The following is a 22,553-nucleotide window of genomic DNA, read 5'->3' as shown; positions in this document are numbered from 1 at the left end:
TATAAATTGAACCTTCTCACCTACCCACCATGTCTCCCAACTTCTTTTTTGCCTTTCCAATCTCTTTACCTATCTTTGGTGTGATTTCTTCTGTTTCTATCTTCCAAATGTACTAATTCTCTCTTCATTTGCATTTGCTTCCTCTTCAAAGCATATATTTAATATATTAAATTGACAAATTTGATTTAATAAATTACACATTAAATTAATATATTTAATACACACAATTTATATATTATAAATATATAATTTTAAAATAAATTTATATTAAATATAAATTAAATTTATATATTTAATTTAATAAATATATATTAAATCAAATTTAAATTTAATGTACATTTAATATATATTTATATATTTAACTCACAGTTTATATTCATTCCTTTAACTTTTTAAACATGTCTTTATTTTAAAGCCTCTTAATATTTCTTGTTCTTAGGCTATAAATTTTCCCACATATTACATCTCATCACATTGCTTCAAAGAAGTTCATTTTCTTGTGAAGTCTGTAATTTTTTTAACCATGAATTTATCTTCTGTAGCCATTTTCTATGGGGTACCATAGGTTGTAAGATTCCTCCCTTTGAGGCAGTTTCACACTTACCTTTGTTAAGACTTTAAGGGCTTCACTGATTTCAGACCAGATGTTACTGTTAACTCCTTAGCTCAGTGTCGTCACCATTACAGTCAATTGAACTGTGACCACACCTCCATGTTGCGCAGGTCTGGGATTTCAATTTCTCTCAGGTGGGGCTTTTTCCCAACCATTGCCCAGAGGATACAGGAAACTCCTTGACACTTTTCCACACTGATGGGCCTACTCTCTCTGGTCCTTCATAACCTTCCAATTCTATATCAGTCCTACTTCATACAAAGGACTTTCAGCCCACAGTCATTTAGGTCTCTATCTAGTTCTGAAATGCCTGAGAGCAGTTTTAGTTTTAGTCCTACTCACAGCTAAATTTAAATTCTTTTGTTTTTGGCACCTTAGGATTTTTCATTCTTGTTCTGAGGTTGGTCATATATTTGTGTTATAATGATTTTCCCCCTTATTTTCTACGCTTTATTTTTTTGGGGGTAGGGATGCAGACTTTAGATCCTTTTGTGTGTTCTTGATCTGCCAGACTGACAAGAAGTCAACCTCAAAATAAGAATAACTCAAAAAGCAAGAAAGACAAAGTGTTAAAAAGTCTAGTCCAAAGAGTTGAGCCTGATAAGATCAGATTTAAGCCAATCACTCTAAGGAACTAAATTGTCCTGTGAAATTTCTTCAGAAATGAGCCCAACATTCAGACCAGTCAAACTAATAGCAAAAAAAGGACCTACAACTATATTTTAATCTTTACTTATATTTATTTTCAAATAAAAGTTAAACTTCCTACTTTATTCTTCTGGTAATTAAAAATTAAAGATCTCTATATTTGAAGGGATGTATTATCAAATAAACAAATTGGTAAGTATAGGTTTTTTTATATTTACTTTCACTTTGGGGATGATAACAAATTGTTTTAAAGTTGGGACCAGTACTTTTGACAAGGACCTAAGCTAATATAAATAAAAAACAAAAACTATATATCTATTTAAAGTACTTATGCTAGAGAGAGGCAAGACACAAAAATGCCGAATAAAATCAAATAATCTCTATATAATAATGTTCCATAGAGATTTCATAAATAATAATCATCAAAGCAGCATACGTTGGAAAATGCTTGGCATGTCTGGTTTATTACCTTTTGTCTGCGCAGAAGTTTCTGGCTGAGGCACAGGAACTCTACAAAAGATGGAAAAAAGATAACCAATAATTACAAAAAGACAATTGAATGAAAATAAAACTAATTGGCTCCATTCAGAATATATTCAAATTCAGTAAGTTTACAAAATTGATAGGTTTAGTTTCTTAAAGTAATACACTAAAAACTTAAGGAAAAGATATACAAGTTATGAATACACAAATATGCATATATAACCTAGTTCAAATACTGCAATAGATTTTTTAAAAGATTTTATTTATTTATTTATTTATTTACTTATTTATTTGAGAGAAAAGGAGAGAGAGAGAGAAGGGAGAGGGGCAGAGGGGGAGGGAGAGAAAGAGGGAAAGAATCCCAAATAGACTCCCCGCTCAGCACAAAGCCCCACACAGAGCTTGAGCTCACAAGCTCGAGATCATGACAGAGCCAAAACCAAGAGTGGATACTTAACTGACTAGCTACCCAGGCACCCCAAATACTATTGCTAATTTAAGTCTTCTTTTAGTGGCCGGTTAGCTCAGTTGGTTAGAGTGTGGTGCTGATAAGTCTTCTTTTAATATGGCATATTCCACAAAAGGAAATATTTAACTTTATTAAATGGCAACTAAAAATGGATAGAGATATTTATATATATAAATATCTATTTATGTATATATAAATATATACAATTTATAACTTATTTATATATATTTTAACTTATTTATATATATTTATACACTTATAAATATATACATATGTATTGCACATACATGTAAATATATATAAATATTCTAGAATATATATATTCCCAGAATATATATATTTCCAGAACATATATCATTCTGGGAAACTATTTGGCCTGTCTAGCCTCTTTTCAAAGTTTTCTATAAGTCTCATGGTGCTTTTTTTTTTTTTAAGATTTTATTCATTTGACAGAGAGAGAAACAACAAGCAGGCAGAGGCAGCCAGAGAGAGGCGGGGGAAGCAGGCTCCCTGCTGAGCAGAGAGCCCGATGCGATGCGGGGCTAAATCCCAGGATCCTGAGATCAAAACCAGAGCCACTGAAGGCAGAGGCTTAACCCACTGAGCCACCCAGGCACTCCTAGAAGTCTCATGCTGCTTTAAACTCATATTTCTTCTTTGAAATTTAACTCAAGTATTATTTCTTAAAAGAAGACATCCTTGATCTCTAGTCAAAGCTCACTGCTCCTTCTATATGCTGTCACTGTCATAGCACCATGAATAAGCCTCTATCATAGCATTCATCACTCCATGTTGAAATTACAGGTTCATGAGTCTGTCTCTTCCAACAGATTCTGTTATAAGCTCTGCTATCAGGTCTATAAAAGTGTAGACTTTATTTTATTTATTTTTGTATCTATATAATATTTACTTAATAACTGTTTATTGAACTGAAATAAATGGAGGAAAAGGAAATATTTTGTTTTGAAACTGAGGAGAAGCCTACTTTCATAAGGAAAGATTTCCATCTTGTAGGCTATTAGCATATTTCTGTGATGAGTTTTTTCTATTGTATTTCCAAAGCTAAAAGCATAAAGTAAAACAGAATGACATATTATTGAATGCCACATAATATTGCTCATCTTATTTTATCAATGGATTTTTTTCTTATAATAGTAGTATTCATTATTTTGCTAAAGAGTTATTAATGAACCAAAAAGAAGTAGCTTTCATGAAGGAAGAATGCATCCATTTATTTATCTTTAAACCCTAGGGAAAAAAAAACATATTTTATAGTTGTAATTTGAACTTTTCAATTGCTGAAAACATGGTATTTCTAGAAATTAGAGAGCTGAAACATCAACTGTGAAATAAATCTAACTTAAAAAATAGTTAAATTACATTTATTTTAAGAACCTTAAACAGCATGTATCTACTTTTTAGTACATGTGATTAGAAAGTGACTTTTTCCATCTGAAACAAATTAGAAGAAATAGTTTTCAAAACCCTAACAGCACCATTACATTGTACAGAACGTCTAAAAAAATGACTTAGGAGATTTTTACTGGACTATGTAATCATCCATTTGTACAACTTAAATGTCTTAAAGGTGAGGGGCTAACTGACAGAAGTGGAGGTATATAACATCTACAGGTATCAACTGAAGAAAATGAAAAAAGAGATGAAAAGCAAACAGGTAAGTATAGAAAAATAACTGAAGAAGAAAGGGAAAAGAGAGCTAAAAGAAGAGAACACTGCATATGCTGGGTAGTGACAGAATATGATAAAAATTATAAAAATTATGACTCTAAGTTATATTCTAATCTTGTCCTTTTCATCAACTTATTGACCATAGGTAAATATCATACAGATTCTATAGAATGTTATTCCCTCATCTTTATATCAGGATTATAATTAACATTACTGAAGTATTAGAAAGTATATTTCATGCAGAGAAACTGAAAGTACTTAGTATATATACACACATGTACAAATCCTATAGTTTATCTTTCCTGAATCTCATATTTCTCTTTTATAAAATTGAAATAATTATCCTGCTCCTTCCTCACAGGGATTTCGAGGATCAAATGATGTAATGTAAATAATTTTATATCGTATATTGAAATTCTCTCTATAATTAAATGAAGGAATATTTTCAGTGCCTTCTACCTAAGAAAAACAGAAGATAGTATATAAAAGGACCAGAATATAGAGTTCTTTTGAGAAATTGTTAATATAAGCAATTAGCAATAATTTACAATGATCAAAAATGCTTAAGTCTCTGTGATCACTAATCCAAATTAGCAAATGTTTTTCAGACAACAACCATTATTTAAAAACTTTTCCTATAGTTCCTTCTGCTTTTCTTAGGAGGAGACCTGAAAATGATTTTTTTGAAAATTATTTTTAAGAATTCATCTAACTATGGTATGATTAATTTTCTCTCTTTATAGAGTAAATATTACCAGGAGAATGAACTGAAGAAGTTTTAATGTCTGTTGATTATATTTTATTTCTCAGTGCTAACTTTTGAATGAATAGATGGACTTTCACTACATTTTACTATCTAACAAAGAGCACCATGGTTCACTAGCTATCATTTGTATTAAAAGGTTAATACAAGCTCTTAAATGGTCATATTTTTTATTACTATATCAACAGAAGCAGATCAACAGATGATCTAGATGGACAAAAGAGATATATAATTTCAAAAGTAAATATCAAAAAAAGAATCAAATGGACTTTCTAGAGCTGAAAAAGAAAACAGCTGACCTTAAGAACTATGGCACAATAAAGAACATATCTGGTCTTTGTCTCTGGCTCCTGGTTCAAAAACCCTTAGAATTTCCATAGTGACAAAAGTGCCTCCGTTATGTTAATGAGGTAACTCATGGAGAGCCATGAGACAGCTGAAGATGAGAACTGTTATCAGATATATCAAGCATATGATTCAAGGTTGAAACACTGAACTAGCCTAACCTCTCTAATGTTGGTGGGAGGAGAGGGCTGCAGATAAAATTCAATCGTATGGCCAATGGTTTAATCTATCATGCCTAAGTAATGAACTACCGTCCAAAAATCTAGATATCAAGATCTGGTGGAGCTTCGGGCTTGGTGAAAACATTAATGTACCAGTAGAGGCACAATAAGTTCTAGGGATCTAACATACATTATGGTGACTACAGTTAACAATACTATAATATATACTTGAAATTTGCTGAGAGTAATTGTTACATGTTTTTACCATAAAAATAGTAGTTATGTGAGGTCATGGATGTATTGACTAATCTCATTGTGGTAATTATTTTGTAATACATACATGTGTCAAATCATCACAATATATACCTTAAATTTACACAGTAATATATGTCAATTATATCTCAATAAAGCTGTGAAAAAATAAAATAAATTGTCCTTAGACCAGTAAAAAAAGAAGAAAGAAATGAGACCTAGGTGGTTTCTACTGCTAATTATATTCAACAGTGTAGTAGAGGTCCTGACAAGTATAATAAAGCAAGAAAAACAAATAAAAGGCAAAATGATTGGAAAGGAAGAAATAAGCCACAAGTATTTGCAGATTACATGACTTAAACAGAGAAAATTAAAAAAAAAAACTACAAACTCAGAATAAGTGAATTTATCAAGGTTGCTGAATATAAGCGCAGGAAACAACCAAAAATCATTTCCCTGACTGGGCACAACTACCACTGAAGACTAGAGTTTTTACAAAATCTTGAAATCTAAAATGATTCTATATGCTAACTGCTTTATTAGTGTCTTGGTTACCTTTCTGCTTCAAAACCAAAACTGTTAATCATATATAATTCATAATGGATAAAGTTTATATAGGAAAGATTCATGTTTAAATAACTGGCCAACAAATATAAGCTATAGTATTTTAAATTAAAAAAAAATGTGTTTTTTGTAGTTCCTCATTTTAAACCTATTGTCAAGTAGTCCATGCCAAGCATGGTGGTAAGAGGGCTTCTATTACGCGTTATCTTATCTCCCCCAAAATTCATGTTGAAGTCACAACCCCCCAGTACCTCAGAATGTAATCTTATTTGGATATAGTTTCACTGAAGAGATAAATTAGATAAAATAATGTTATACTGGAGTACGGTGGGCCCCTAGTCTAAGGTATCTGATGTCCTTATAAAAAGGGGGAGTTTGGACATAGACACAGATTGGGGGTAAGGTTTCTACAAGCCACAGAATGTCAAAGGTTGCTAGAAAATCACTAGATATTAGGGTAGAGACAAGGAGCAGATTCTTTCACACAGTGCTCAAAACAAACTAACACTTCTGACACTTTGATGACTTTGGACTTCAAGCTTACAGAATTGTGAGACCCTAAGTTTCCATTGTTTAAGCCATACAGTTTGTAGTACTTCATCACAGCAGCCTAGAAAATGAACACGGATTTTGGTACCAGGAAGTGGAGTGTTACTGTAAGAAGTAATTTAAAATGTGGAAATAGGGGTGCCTGGGTGGCTCAGTTGTTAAGCGTCTGCCTTCAGCTCAGGTTATGATCCCAGGGTTCTGGAATTGAGCCCCACATCGGGCTCCCTGCTCAGTGGGAAGCCTGCTTCTCCCTCTCCCACTCCCTCTGTTTCTGTTCCCTTTCTCGTTGTGTCTCTCTCTGTCAAATAAATAAATAAAATCTTAAAAAAATAAAATAAAATGTGGAAAAGGCTTTGGAATTGAGTATAACATGGAAGCTGAAAGAGTTCTGAGAGAAAGCTTGTTCTCTTAGAGAATACATATGTTGTTATGAACAGAATGTTGCTAGAAATAATGAAAGTAAGAGGTGCTTCTGGTTAAGTCTCAGAAAGAAATGAGGAATGGGTTATTGGAATTTCGATGAAAGGTGATCCTTGTTATAAAGTGTAAGAGGTCTTGGCTGAACTGTGTTCTGTTGGATGGCAGGTGAAACTTGTATGCAGTGAACTTGCATACTTAGTTAAAGAGATTTTTAAGCAAAGTGTTGAAGGTGCAGCCTGGTTTCTCCTTGTTGCTTATAGTAAAATACAAGAGGGGAGAGAGAAGTTGAAAAACTAAGAAAAAAGGAACCAAAGCTTCGACACTTGGAAAATTCTCAGCCAATCTATACTGCAGAAAATGAGAAACCTTGCTCTGGAGGGAACACCAATGGTATTGTTGGACAACTATTTGCCCAAGAGATTAGGCTTGTGATTTGTGGATCCCATCAACCATCTCAGTAGGCATGCTGTTAGCTTGGACTGAAAGGGATATAGGTGGGATGAAATGAAGAAAGGCTGTTGGATTTCTGGGATTCTACAGTCAGGAAACGAGTTGATAAGAGATAACCAGCTGTGATCATATGTTATCTTTCAAGAAAAGGGACAATGATTCCTCAGTTCCAGAGGGCACGGGTAGCACTCAGGGCCAAGGAAGTGGGGCTGCCATCCTGGTGGGCCCAGAAGATACTGTATCCTGCTAGAGAGGGTAATTCTGGAGGCTTGAAATCAAATGGAATTTGTCCTGCTAGGTTTTGAACTTTCTTGTGACCCATGACCCGCTTTCTCACCGATTTCTCCCTTTTGAAATAGGAAGGCTTATCCTCTTCCTGTCTTATCATTGTGTTTTGGACAGATAACATGTCTAGTTTCACAGGTTCATGGATGTAAAGAATTTTGTCCCAGGATGAATCACCCTGCATTTCAACCATATATTGATTTAGATGATGTTCAGTTGAAACTTTGGACTTAAGAGTTGATGTTAGGGGTGCCTGGGTGGCTTAGTTGTTAAGCATCTGCCTTCGGCTCAGGTCATGATCCCAGGGTCCTGCTCCCTGCTCAGCGGGGAGCCTGCTTCTCCCTCTCTTACTCCCCCTGCTTGTGTTCCCTCTCTCACTTGTCTCTGTCAAATAAATAAAAATCTTTTTAAAAAAGAGAGAGTTGATGTTAGTATGGGTTAAGTTTTCTGGGATGTTTGGATGGGTTGAATATATTTTGCATGTGAGAAGGACATGAAATTTTAGGGGCCAGATGGAGGACTGTTATGGGCTAAACCATGTCCCTATTAAATATCAATAGGACTACCAATATATTACCAATTACATCTTCAATAACCCTCAGAATGAAACCTTATTTGCATTATATGTTAATAAAAAATTGGGAAAAAAAAGAATGAGACCTTATTTGGAAATAGGGTCACTGAAGTTATAATTGATTAAGATGAGGTCTTACTGGAGTAGAACAGTACTCCAGAATAGGTCCCTAAACTAATATGTCTTGTGTCCTTATAAGAAAGGAAAATTTGAACACAGGTATGTATACAGGGAAAATGCCATGTGAAGATGAAGGCAGAGATTGAAGTGATGCTTCTAGAAGACAAGAAATGCCAAAGATTGCCATAAACCACCAGAAGCTAGGGGAGAGGCAAGGAAGAGATTCTTCCTCACAGTCCTCAGAAGGAACTCACTCTGCCAATGCTTTGATCTTGGGACTTTAGCAGCCCTACAAAACTAGTACCACTTCTAGTGGAATTGGTCATTTTACGTGGTAGAAACAAAAAAATTTAATATGCTATGTGTATATTAACACAAGTGACTTACAGTTTGGCATACGGCCCTTGCAGAATTCTTTTCTTCTTGGTAGGGCTCAAACTTGTATATCCAGTTTGAAAACCCTGAAAGCTCAAAGGATCATCATCTTGATGCCGTTTGTTATTCTCTCTTTCCTGACTTTGATTTTCTCTTCTAGCTGCTTGGGATGTTGAGGGTTGGTTGGCATTCTAAAACCGAAAATTTAGAGAAAACATTTTAAACTAATTCACAAAAATTAATTTTCTTAAAAGACTATAATTTTAGTTTATTCATTTTTCATAATCTTAAGAGTTATCACAATATTTTTGCAATCATAAAAGTACTTTTATAAAGCTGATTGATAGATAGGATTATATTTATCCTAATGCATCTGGTATTAAAATTTTTTAAAGGAAGGTAAACAAAAGCCCTTATACTAGTATAACCGAAAAGTTGGACTAGATGCTCATTTCTATGCGAACAGAAATCCTAGAAATAATTTTTAAAAAGATAAATTCATAGAAAAAATTAACTCATTTGTCTTAATTGTGCCTAGGTTTCAGTAGTGGTCTTTTCTGCTAGAGCCTTTATCCTACAAGTGTCATTGCTATGTCTTAAAAAATCTGGGTGAGACTGCCATGCCAGATACAAAGATTAAAAATTTCCTATGAAAGTGTTCCTATAGTTCTGGCATGGACAAAAAGGAATGGAATGAATATAATCATATATACCACCTGGGAATTTAAGTAAAGAGACTCATAATAGGCTCAAATTATGCAGAAAGCAAAAATAAGATACCAAGTGTTGAAGGCCTTGGGAAATATCAGAGGCTGTGACCTTCAGCCCAGCCTGCTCCAAAATAAATAACAGGAAAAGGAAACAAATGAAAAACATAAATGATTTTTTTCCTCTGAGGTTTACATCATTAAGCATCAATACATGTAAGTTCTGAAAAAAATGTACAAGGTACCAATTGTAATTATGATCACAGTGCATTCAGAGATATACTATTAATTCTCTGGCACCATACCCGAAGTGTTTCTGATGCTGAGGCACTTTCAGTTGCACTGGTATGGGGGATATACTTTATAACAGTAATTATCCCCTGAATTGCAATGCGCTTTTGTTCCCTATACTGCAAGTCTTCAATCTCCTTCCTCACTTCACTTATAGCTGTCAAGAGCGACTCAACTGCAAAAGAATAATTCCAAGGAAATTGTAAGTTTTAAAGAACTGAAATGATAAAAATAAGAATTAGATTTGCAATGTCATTTCACAACATGAAATCATAAACTTGCTATATAACTTAAATTTGTGAAACTTAAGTTGATGCTTGGCATCATCTTCTTATGCCATTTTTGTAAAATAGGCAAAATATAGTTATCAGTTAAATTCTGATACAGTCCTCTAGTCTGGAATCTTAATTTGAAACTAAAATTTGGCATATTCAATGTGTAGTTGACCATTGAACAACAGGGGGGTTAGGAGCACCAAGCCCCTTGCAGTCAAAAATCCATGTATAACTTTTGACTCCCCAAAAACTTTACTAACAGCCTACTATTGACGAGAAACCTTATCGACGACATAAACAGTTGGTGAACACATATTTTGTATATATATTATATACTGTATTCTTACAATAAAGTAATCTAGAGAAAAGAAAACGTTAAGAAAATCCTAAGGAAAAAAAAACATTTATAGTACTGTATGTATATTTATTGAAACAAATCACATATAAGTGGATCTGTGCAGTTCAAACCTGTGTTGTTCAAGGGTCAACTGTAATTGACACATATTTCAAAGTATAAAGTGTTGCCTAGCCACTGAACAGAAACATACATTTTAATATATATGACCATATACTGCATATTACTGCCATTATTTAGATGATAGTAGGTAGTTTTCAAAAGTTTCTCTTTTTTTCCCCTAACCATGCAATTATCCCATTGCTTTTAAAAAATAATATACTTACATTAAACTTTTCAACCATCATATCTTAATTCTATTTAAATAAATTAATGTTGGGCCTCTCATCAGTACTTATTCTGCATTTTATTTACTTTGGTGTCATTTTTACTTAAAGGTAGTGCTCAATTGTGTAATATCCTATATATGTCATTTCACAAGAGTAGCATAACACAGTGTCAGTATCTTGTTATCAAATTATCTAGTGTCTCTTTGATAGCTTTAGTCTCTGTATATAATGTCATAGGAGTTTAGGATTATTAAATGCAGATTTTATCTCAATAACATTAAATCAAGATATGATGTCCAGTTAGTCATCATCTATGTTCTCCCTTTTTCTAGTCTAATAAAATCCAAATATTAACCTTTAGGAGGTATGACATACATTTTTAGATCATGAAAAAAATAAAATTTTTATGAGTGTTGTTATCTATATTAGCTCATGATATATATCACACATATGGCACATAAACATATCCTATATGACTAGTAATTACATTAGTACCTTTGACAGAACTACTGTACTTCGAAAAGGTCTCTGGCACTGGTGGATAGGGATAATAGCCACCAATAACAGTATTCTTCACTTCCTCAGTATCGGTCCTTGTTTTAATCCAATGAATAAAGTTTTTTACCTTGGTGTCGTTGATATATGGCTGGCTTCTATGACCTTTTTGCAAGAGGGGTAAAACCAAAAAAAAAAAAAGGAGAGAGAGGAAAAAAACCTCACCGTAATAAACTGTATGGACTTTTTTTTATAAAAACAGTTTAATATCAAAATATTCTCTTATGTCACCAAGAAAAGAAGTTCATTTATGCAATGTGTAGCAGATCACAATATGCATACAAAAATGATCAAAGTCAGTAAACCAATCCTATGTTGAGAAGGAAATCAGACATATTACAATTTAAGAGGACAAAACCGTAGCTGCCTACAGGATACTGTAAAGTTATAATGAAAAAAAAACTAATAATCTGGGTTTTTCTAACTATCAAAATGCCTGGCATCTTCTTAAAAATGGATTTTTAAATCATGTATTAATCTAAAGGTATGGCATCATGTTTGAACTGAATTGCCTATAATACAGCTCAGCATTTAAATTCACATCCTTAAAACATAATTAACAGTGCCATTTATATCTGATATTGTTAGTGTTTATAAAATGAGGTATTGACAAAGATGTGTATTAGATCCTTCTTAGGACTCTTCTATTGACAAATTTCTTAATTATCAACATGGTAATATTTTAGTAAACACATCACTCCACACTATATATTCATCTGGAAACTTTCCTCTTTATTGCTTTGATCCCGTTATCAGAAAGAATATAGAAAAATAATGCGCTTGTAGACAACTAATAAGACTCTTCTTGCTATATAAGTAAAATCTGAGATCAGGGACCAAATATGATGAACATTTTTAGTTAGTATTTAAAAATATTGTTTATGGTATCCATATTGTGATATAGGGCCTAAGTCTTCAATCTATCAAAGCAATTTATGATTATCTACTTTATATCAAGCAGGAATTAAAGTTAACCAAAGGACATAAATGCAATTCTCCAATGACTCACAAAATCATTGCTTCAGTCATAAATAATCTAGAAGCAATACATTTTATAGGCTAAATATTCTTTGCTAAATATTCTTTCAGCAATAAAGGAGGTTAAAACAAAGCTATCTTGTGGTTGAATGTTGCAATGGAAAAGTTAATTTAATGAATGGAAAATATATTACATCTCTAATAAAGTATAAACCAAGAAATTGCTCACCAGTAATAAACACTCGACTCTCATTTGTAGTGGTTAGGTAAAGCAGTTTAGGTACCTGAGTGTCATTCCTGACAACTTTCAACTGCGTACACACGAAATAGGTCACTGTAGAAAATGAAAACAGTTATGAAGAAATTTCTGCCTTTCAAAGAGGACTTACCAAGATCAATATCTAACACAGTGCTTCTTGAACTTTAATGAACATAGGAATCACCTGGGACAATTGTTAAAATTCAAATTCAAATGCAGTAACCTGAGATTCTCCACTTCTTATAAGCTCTACGTGATACTAGTGTAGCCAGTCCTTTGACAACACTCGGAGCAACAAGGATCTAACACTTACCTTTTTCTTCAGATAAAGGATCTAACACTTACTTTTCCTTTAGAAAGTACAATGGCTGCACCTAACTGAAGTTATTCCTTGCTGCACAGTTGAAGACTGCAAGTCTCTCTAATCAGGCATACAACTGAGTGTGAACAGTTATTTCCTACAGAGAAAAAAACTCTTAGTTTCTCCAGGATGCTTTTACTGATTAACCTGATCTAACACTGATCCGTGAATTACTCTGACTCCTTCCACCAGATAGGGGTATACACTATTAACCTGAATTTGCTTATGCCACTGTTTTACAGGTGTTTATCTTAATTAGACTTTAAGTCTCCATGACAAGGCTTATACAACTCATTCTTTTCTAGTCACCTTGCTGAATTATTTTCAACTGTCTATCAATTAATTAGTTAGGTAAAGTTTCATTAAGCCAACATTTTTTTTAGATTTTAATTCATCACATGCCAAAACGGTTGTGGTCTTATGAACTAGGAAATGAAGAAATGTAAATTCTTGTATCTCACAATAATGGTAAGTTCTCATTTGAGATAAATTCTTCCTGAGAGTATGACAGTAATGATAACTTCATTTACTATATCTAAATTTTCCTAATTCTTTATCTTATAGCAACGAAAATAAAGGAAATCTGTTGAAATGACTAAGAATAATTCTCAATTTACAACACTCTTCCTTTATGTAAAAATGGTACAAATATGTCACTATTCATGGTTAAAGATGTTGATATAGGAATATTAAAGAAACTTATAACTCTCATTTCATGACTGTTAAAAATCAGACATTCCGACCTGACACCTTCTAGCTGTTTGACATCCAAGAAATTACTTAACTCCTCCGGACTTTAGTTTCCTCACCTGTAAATCTATAAAAACATCAACTTTTAAGAAGATTAACTGGGAGGACAAAATGAGATAACATGTATGAGCATCTGGTACATAGCAAACACTCAATGTTCATTCTCCTTAGTTTTTCACTCTCCTTAATCAAAAGTAAAAAAGATTCTCTACTACCAAGGGATTCTGGTATTATTCTAGAAGACACTTGGTCATGTTCCCCTTCATGGGCCTAAAGCCCCCTTAATACTCACCATTCATTTGATAATTTTTTTCACCTTGATCAAAATAATGAACATAACTCGTGACTTGTCAACTACTGTACTAGAGTATATCTCACCAAGGTCTGTATAAGGCTTTCTTAGTAAGATGTATTTCACGTTACCTGAAAAAATAGAACTTGTATACTTGGTAACATTACTGTGAAGAAATCATTATCTAAAACGTGTGTCAGCTTGTTGTTTCAAGTGGTTACAAAGAGAGAGGGTCCTGGCCATAAAACCCACCTAAAACGAGCTAATGGAATTGTCACCAGAAGTCATTACTATCAATCATTTATGCCCTGAGAGAAGTTACATGAGAAATCATAGCCCCCTCAGCTTGGAATCCCATGCCTCAGTTTTGGCTAAAACTCTTTCTGCCCTCTCCTTCAATAGTTGAGGTGAGGTTTAGTTCCATCCAGATATATTTTAAAATTTTTATCTCACAAGCAGATGGTAAAATCTAATAAGGTAATATCTGAATGGTGTGGAATGCTGTTTTGCAATAACCAATAAAGGGGTAGCAGAACAGCTCTCTATATGGTCTCTAGGTATCCTGATGCTCTACAATTTTTACCTTGTTGTTGATTTTAAAAATTACATACGGTCAAGATTGGGAGTTTTCCTAATGTTGGCAAAAATTAAACAATCAGTATTTTATTAAGGTAATCATTTGAAAAATAGTAAAATAACACACTGTAGATATAATAGCTTTATGCTACAAGTTGATACAAGAAAAAAAAAACCCACTGAGGGGTGCCTGGGTGGCTCAGTGGGTTAAGCCTCTGCCTTCGGCTCAGGTCATGGTCCCAGGGTCCTGGGATTGAGCCCCACATCAGGCTCTCTGCTCAGCGGGAAGCCTGCTCCCCTCCCCCCTGGCTCTCTGCCTGTTTGTGATCTCTCTCTCTGTTATAAATAAATAAAATCTTTAAAAAAACCCACTGAAGTTGTTAAAAAGTATTAAATATACTTTTTTTCTTATAAGGGATCTGAAGCTTACCTAAAATGTTTTCAAATGAATAAAATTAGTGGGAAAAATACCTCTGTATCTAAATAAATGCAAGGGAGAAAGGTCAACACCAAAGTAACTAAAATATTGACCAGCTGGTATAACGTTGCCAATGTACTATTAATTTAATACTCAAATGAAATCATACTTACCACTGTCATCATTTAATTACATAGTCTGTCAATCCCCTACCAATTAATTCTATATTAGTGAAGTCTTCATTGTCTTTTTTGTGGTCTACTTAGTCAATTTCGAAATGGATACAAAGGGAAATGAATGCCTATGTTTTAGCTTCACAGAATGTTAAGCTTTTACACCTGAAATGCTAATGACGAGAATTGATAAGAGCATCTATTTTCTGAAAAATTGCTTTCAATACCAAATTAATTCTGAATAGAAAACCAGAAGGTGGTTAATATCAGTAATACCAAATATAATATCAATACAAAAAAAATTTAAACATGCTATCACATTGCTTGAATTTGCTAACTCATTATCATGCCACTCCATAAGTCAATATACACTCTAACACTTTAAGTTCATGCCCCCACTTCCAAAAATAAAAAAAAGATGCAAATACTGGATTGACTACTTGGGTAAATATTTTCAAAGATTTCTGGCTGAGATGTAGAAAACAGCTCCACTATAAACGGCTGTTCTGAAGTCCCGTCAGCGATGTGAATCCAGCGATATGACCAAAAATCTTCACGGTTTTCTATATGGATAGGATATTAGAATAAATAGAGGTAAACAATTATTCATGTATAAGCACAGAACTAGTCACTGAAATACTTTTTATGACTTTCATTTTTAAAAGCTTACCTTTCTTTTTTGACCGCTGGACCCTTCCTACAAAAACTAAAATGCCAATAACATCACAGATATGATTTTTTGGCATATCATCCAGTTCTGACCTAAAAAAAGCAAAATGATTAAATACTGTATCTTTAAACAGTGAAAAAGCATTCTGAAATTATGATTGTGAAAATATAGATCTATATAATTGCTACAGCATAATTTGGGGTAGATTTTTGAGCAGTAATAATACACTGTTTCAGTGGCTAATGCTAAAAATTAATATTTAAGGTATTTTACATGAATATTCTACCTTGTGATAAACCGGTGATTTAATTTTGGCAATCTCCATTCAGGTTTCACCTGCTTTTCAGGAATGATAATTATGTTAGTTGGAGGATCTCGAAGGTTCAGGCAGATTTCTGAAAAACAAATATGTTACTTTAATATGACATTTAATATAGATAAAAGAATATACATGTGTATAAATTACACAGCAAAATATTAGCCTGAACTCTTTTGGGCCCACCACTAACTTTAAGACCTAGACCATTATCAATAGTTTCCTTCTACTTGTTCCTATATTATCATATCTACTTATCTCTCAACCAAAGGTTAGCGATTTCTTAGATTTTGTTTTATCATTTTTCTTAATTACAAAAAGGTTTTAAAAATCATTTATATTTTTTGTCCAAACAAAATACTGTTTGGTTTAGTTTTTAAATTTTATATGAATGAACTCACAGCATATTCAGTGTTCTAGGGCTACCCTTTTCACTCAACATTACAGTCTTAAAATTCACCCATGTAGCCGCATGTAGTGTTTTTTTTTTCTTACTCCCACTGCTGAATAATGTTCCAGGGTGTTGATATATTACAATTTTTTTTACCCATTATTGTGTTGATGGACATCTGGATTATTTCCTGCTTTTGCTATCACAAACAAGGTCACTATCAATTTTTAGTACATGTCTCCCGTTGTACCCAGGCAAAACTTTTCTAGGGTATTATACCCAGGAGGGAAACCCTGGATTGTACCATGTGCAAAAGCTCCACTCTACAGGCTAATTCCAAACTATTTTCAAGTAATTAACCTACTTAGAGTTTTACCAGCAATGTATAGGAATTCCCATTGATCAGCATCTTCTCCAAATTTTGCTACTCTCAAATTTATTTTTTGTCAATTTAGTGACACAAAATGACAGTTTGTTGTGGTCTTCATTTGCACTTCCTTTATCACTAATTATGTTGAATGACATTTCATCTATTTATGATTCATCCATGCATCCTCTTTAACTTTTTTTTTATTTTTAAAGATTTGTTTTTATTTATTTGAGAGAGAGAGAGAGACAGACAGTGGGGAAGGGGGCGAAGAGAGAAGGAGAGAGAGTAAGTTTACTCTGCACTGAGCATGGAGCTAGAAGCAGGACTTGATCTCATGACCCTGAGATCAGGACCTGAGCCAAAATTAAGAGCTGGACACTTAACCAACTGCACCACCTACAAGTCCTTCATGCACCCACTTTTGTGAAATACCTCCTGTGTCTTTTGCCCACTTTTCTATTGAAATTTTTTAATTTAATTTTTTAAAAGATTGTATTTATTTGTTTATTTGAGAGAGGGAGAACACAAACAGGAGGAGGGGCAGGGGGAAAACCAGACTCCCTGCTGAGCAGGGAGACAGCCACTGGACTCCAACCCTAGGCTCAGGCAGACGCTTAACCGCTTACCAGGTTAACCACTGAGCCATCCAGGCGCCCCTGATTTTTTTCTTTAGTTGGAGGACTTCTTTTTATATATTGGATACTAATACTTTGTTGATTATATTATTGCAAATATATTCACCTATGTGTGTATTGCTTTTTATTCTTTTCATGGTGTCTTTTGATGAAAAGAGTTAATTTCAAGGTAGGTGTGGTGGGGGTGGCAGGTGATGGGGAGGGGCAGTTTCCCCTTGCCGTTCCCCTACGGAGGAAGAGGCACCCTCAGCAGGCCCGGATGCTCTCATCTCCTCCTGTACTGAGAGGAAGGCACTGTCCTTCCCCCCACTTCCAGCTCCCCAAGAGGCATGGCCCCTGAGGCCTGTGTGGGCGAGTAAGCAGAGGCAGCCAGGACTAGGGCCAGATAGTGGAGGGAAAGCCTCATGGTGAAGCTGCATGGCTAGCCTCCAGTTGGAACTGGAGCTACTCTGCCAGGGTTTAAAAACTTTAAATGAGAATAAAGAGTATTATTTACAAGGAACTGAGAATGAGTAAGTCATCTCTAAGGGCTTCCAGGCTTTTTTTCATAAGAGGGACCATATTAAATTTATGTATTTAAAGATTGCATAATCCTGCCTCCAGTACCAGTGGTTTCTCTGTTTTGTGATCAATGTGACTCACAAGAACTTCTTTAGTAACAAATGAAATGATCCAGGGGCATGGAAAATATGACTTTTACATTGGTTTGGGATTGGCTATGAGTTCCAGCATTTTCATTGGGAGGAGCTTCACTTTGGGGGAAAAACAAAGTCTTCTGCCACTTGCCTGGAAGGGCTCCATGAGAGCAGGTCAAGGTGGCCATGCATATCTTAAAGAATGGTTGTGGTGGGCTGGATTGTTATCAATGGGAGCAGGTGAGGTGGCCAACCTTGCTGCATAAGCCTTCGCACCAGCCACCTTAGGGACTCAGGGGCTCTCAGCATCTTAGTGTATACTATTCCTTCTTCATACTTTGTAAATGAAAGACTTAATCTCATGGGAAAATTGAATGTTTGCTAAGTATTCTAGGATCTACAGTTATGGTCATTCATGCTCCAAAAGAAGGGGAGACTGAGACTTTAAACGAAATGTCTCACAAGCTGGGAGATCCAGGTTTTGTGGTGTTTGCAACACTTGTGGTCATTGTGTCATTGATATTAATCTTCGTGGTGGGACCTCGCCATGGACAAACATTCTCGTGTACGGAACAATCTGCTCTGTAACTGGAGCATTTCTAGTCTCCAGTGTTAAGGGCCTGGGCATTGCTATTAAAGAGCTGCATGCTAGATAGTCTGTGCTGTGACATCCCCTGGCCTGAATTCTACCACTGAGCCTTATAGTCTGTGTGAGCACACAGATTAACTGCCTGAGCAGGACCCTGGATATATTCAACACTAACATTGTGACTCCAATATATTACCTATTCTTTATAACATCAGTTTTAACTTGTTCAGCTATTCATTTTATGGAGTGGCAAGACAAGCCTGTTTATGATGTTTTTGTTACTTTGAGTAGTTTCTTTACAATCATTGTGGGAATATTCTTGTTGCAATCCTTTCAAGACGTCAGTTTTAGTCTAGCAAGTCTCCCTGTGTCTTTTCAAAAGGACGAGAAAGCAATGAAAGCAAATCTCTCTAAAATGTATGACGTTCTTAATAATAATGAAGAAAGCCTAACCTGTGGAACTGAACAATACAGTGGTGAAAATATCTCCCGAGGAAATAGAAATCTCACAGCTTTTAAAGAAAAATGTAATTAGGGACTCCTGGGTGGCTCAGTTAAGCATCTGACTTTGGTTCAGGTCATGATCCCAGGGTCCTGGGATGGAGTCCTGAGTCAGGCTCCTTGCCTAGCAGGGAGCCAGCTTCTCTCTCTGCCTGCTGATCCCCCTTCTTGTGTTCTCTCTCTTTCTGACAAATAAAAAAAATCTTAAAAAAAGAAAAATGTAATTAAAAGGTTAATCTATAATTGTGTTATAAAGTGAATTTGAGTATCAGAATGTGTCTGAAAAAGCACTGTTCTCAAAAAAAATGTTCTCTAGAGACAATGTTTTTTAAAGTTTCGCTGATTTGGACCAAGAAATTACTTTTTTATATTTACATGATGGTAGCTCACTAAAATGACCTCAGTATATGGTCCATTTCTAGTAACACTGTATTATTGTAAACGTATTTTAAATTTTCCTTCACCAAAATCTAAATGCACTGAGTTCTAAGTCTATAAAAATGCTTTACTTTTTCATTGGTGATGAAAACCTGAAATGTACATTTGTCATCCCCACTCCATCAATCTCTGATCACTTGAAGGTTTCCTGATTTAAAAAGGAACACAATTTTCCTAATACATTATCCTGTGATTTACCTTACCTATAAAAATGACTCCTGTTTGATGGAATTATTTTAATTTTGAAATGTTAGTTTAAGAGAATTTTAAGTTAAAAAAAAAGTCAATTTACCAAACAAAAAAGGGTAAGTTGCCTGATGGAGATGTTTCTAATGCTGTGACTTATCACTACACATTTGATGGTCTTCCTATTCCTTGATGGCACCTTGCTAAACCAGTGCAACCTGTGTCTTTCAGGCGCCTGACTGGTTTAATTCTTCACTTTCTCTAATCCTTTGATATCTGGAACTTTGATTACCATCTTATATCAGCTCTTGTATCTTTTAGTATATTTTCATGAGTTAACAACTCGGGGAAATAAAGTCAAAAGACTAATTTCTTAAATTTAGCTCATGTTATAATAAAAAGACAAATTGAAACCAAAAAATATTTCAATGTAGTTGGGCTTATTAATCATTCATTTACAAATGATATTTCCTGTGTCTTATCCAAGAAAATCCTTCCTTATTCCAAGGTCAAATGCATACTTCTTTATAAGTACTTCTAAACGTTTTATCTTTTACATTTACTGTATCTGGAATTGACATTTTATATGGTGTAAGATAGGGATATATGTCATTTTTTTCTCAAGTATGTAATTATTTTTTCCAATACTATTTACTGAATAGTTCTTCCTTCCTTGATGATCTGCATAGCACATCATATCAAATTTTTGTGCATTTAAGGCTATTTCTCAATCTTATTATGATTCGCTGGTCAGTTTGTCTATACCTATATCTATATTACATGGTCATAAATTTTTTATAATAACTCATAACATTTATGAGAGAAGTCTTCACTCCCTCTGCAGTCCTTTATTTTCTTCAGAACTATCTTGACTATTCTCAATAATTATGTGCCTCCATATAAATTTTAGAATCAATTTGTCAGTTCCAGAAAAAAAACTTACAGAATAACACTGAATTTGCAGATCAATTTTGGGGTACTTGATAAACTTATGAAACTGAGACTGACTTCCTACCTGGGAACAGGGGTTATTTCTTCATTTATTTAGAGGGCTTTCTATCCCCTTTTATGCAGTAGGTAGTATTTCCCAAGAATTTGCTGTTTAGCAAACAAAGATCAAAACAGGATAAAGAGGGGGCTCCTGGGTGGTTCAGTCAGTTGGGCATCTAGCTCTTGATTATGGCTTGGGTCATAAACTCAGAGTCCTAGGATCAAGCCATGCATCAGGCTCTGTGCTGGGGGTGGAGCCTGCTTGGAAGAATTCTCTCTCTTCCTCTCCCTCTGCACCCCCCCACCACATGCGAGCATGCTCTCTCTCTGTCTCAAAAAAAAAAAAAAAGAGAAAAACCAAAAACCAGGATGAAGATACTTGATTTCTCATCTTGCCTATTAGCAGTCACATGACTCAAAAATTCACTTTAAGTGTTTCAGTCTTTTCACATACAAGTGAAGAAGTTTTGTGTTACATATTACATTGTACCTACAAAATAGTGTGCATTTTACAAAGCACTTTCACAGTCATAGTTACCCGATTATATTTAAGTTCCCTTCCAGCTCCAAAATTCTAGGATTTTGAATGAAATAAATAGTCCTTTCCTACCAAAACCCCAAACACTTGATTCTATTATCTTAATAGGTATTATATAATACAGTCCAAAAAAATGTCAAGATTTTAAAATGTTTATTTGGGATGCTAGCTGAATACTATTGGATAAAAGGTAGGATAATATATATAGCAATATATATATATAATATATAATATATATAGCAATAACAAAACCATGTATTACTAGCAAATATGTCTTATGTTTTACAAGAGAATTTTCACATATATAGGGTTCCATTTATTTGGTCTTTTAAAAAATTACATCTTAGTGTCTATAACTTGGAACTACATATGTAAATATGAAAAAATAAATCAAGATAAATTACTCCAAAAGTTCGTCTTTCAACATCAATACCTGGAAGGCAGTGATAGTACCACAAACCCTTATTCCCTTACTGACCAACCCTAGCCCCCAATATATACTTTCTCATTTATCCTATTCATAACATACCCTCTTATTATTTGTAATCCCCACTCACACTTTTTTCTATCCAATTCATTCTCCCACTCTCCTGACCACTCATTCTTTTCTCAACTACATTTCTGTTCATTTCTGCTCCCTTTTTGTTCATCACATCTTCTTACTGTTTATTGTCATTAAACCTTGATTTTATTGTAATCTGTTCATCTTACTTATCTGTACCATTAGACTACATTTTCCATGTTTTTATTTACATTTTGGTTAGTTATCATACAGTGTAATATATTACCCTGATAGACTAATTTTTTAAGGATAGTACTCTGTATTACTTATCTTTGTATCTTCTGTGTCTAGCATGGTTTACAAAACTGTCTTCATTTCTCCTCAACAGATCATTAACCCATTTGAGCTTTTTAAAGATCACAAATCAGTAGTTCTCAAATCTAGCTGTGCATTAGAATCACCTGACGATTTTTAAAAGCACACCAACATCTTGGTTCCCTCCTCAGAGCGATTAAATCAAAATCTCTGAACCTGGCATGCTTACCGTTCTTTCAGGCTTCCCAAGCGATACTAATGTCCAGCCAGGGTTGAGATCTGCATATATGTGTAGGCTTAGCAAACGATAGCCTGCAGATGCTTGCTTGGTTTTGCAAATAATGTTTCACTGTAACACAGCCATGCCCATTCCTTACATACTATCTCTGTTTGCTTTC

General features: G+C 34.2%; 1 protein-coding gene and 1 pseudogene across 3 annotated transcripts in view; one reads left to right on the top strand and one right to left on the bottom strand.

The window, feature by feature from the left end:
- Positions 1-22,553, bottom strand: part of RADX (RPA1 related single stranded DNA binding protein, X-linked) — a 67,720-nt gene that overhangs the window by 34,536 nt on the left and 10,631 nt on the right. For 2 of the 3 annotated variants that reach the window (XM_032837071.1, XM_032837073.1), the window contains exons 4-11: positions 16,036-16,144; positions 15,750-15,841; positions 15,508-15,642; positions 12,480-12,584; positions 11,213-11,377; positions 9,773-9,933; positions 8,773-8,951; positions 1,731-1,771 (exon numbers count right to left, since the gene is read on the bottom strand). In XM_032837071.1, coding sequence (XP_032692962.1) covers positions 1,731-1,771; positions 8,773-8,951; positions 9,773-9,933; positions 11,213-11,377; positions 12,480-12,584; positions 15,508-15,642; positions 15,750-15,841; positions 16,036-16,144 — 987 coding nt within the window. The remainder of the gene's footprint in view (positions 1-1,730; positions 1,772-8,772; positions 8,952-9,772; positions 9,934-11,212; positions 11,378-12,479; positions 12,585-15,507; positions 15,643-15,749; positions 15,842-16,035; positions 16,145-22,553) is intronic. The other variant, XM_032837072.1, reaches the window with a different exon arrangement.
- LOC116854852 lies at positions 18,129-19,220 on the top strand (annotated as a pseudogene).

The sequence above is a fragment of the Lontra canadensis genome, unplaced genomic scaffold (assembly GCF_010015895.1).
Source record: "Lontra canadensis isolate GAN:19392208 unplaced genomic scaffold, GSC_riverotter_1.0 scaffold96, whole genome shotgun sequence".
Classification (NCBI taxonomy): domain Eukaryota; kingdom Metazoa; phylum Chordata; class Mammalia; order Carnivora; family Mustelidae; genus Lontra; species Lontra canadensis.
Note: the sequence above shows the minus strand (reverse complement) of the source record. Positions and strands in the feature narration are given on the sequence as shown.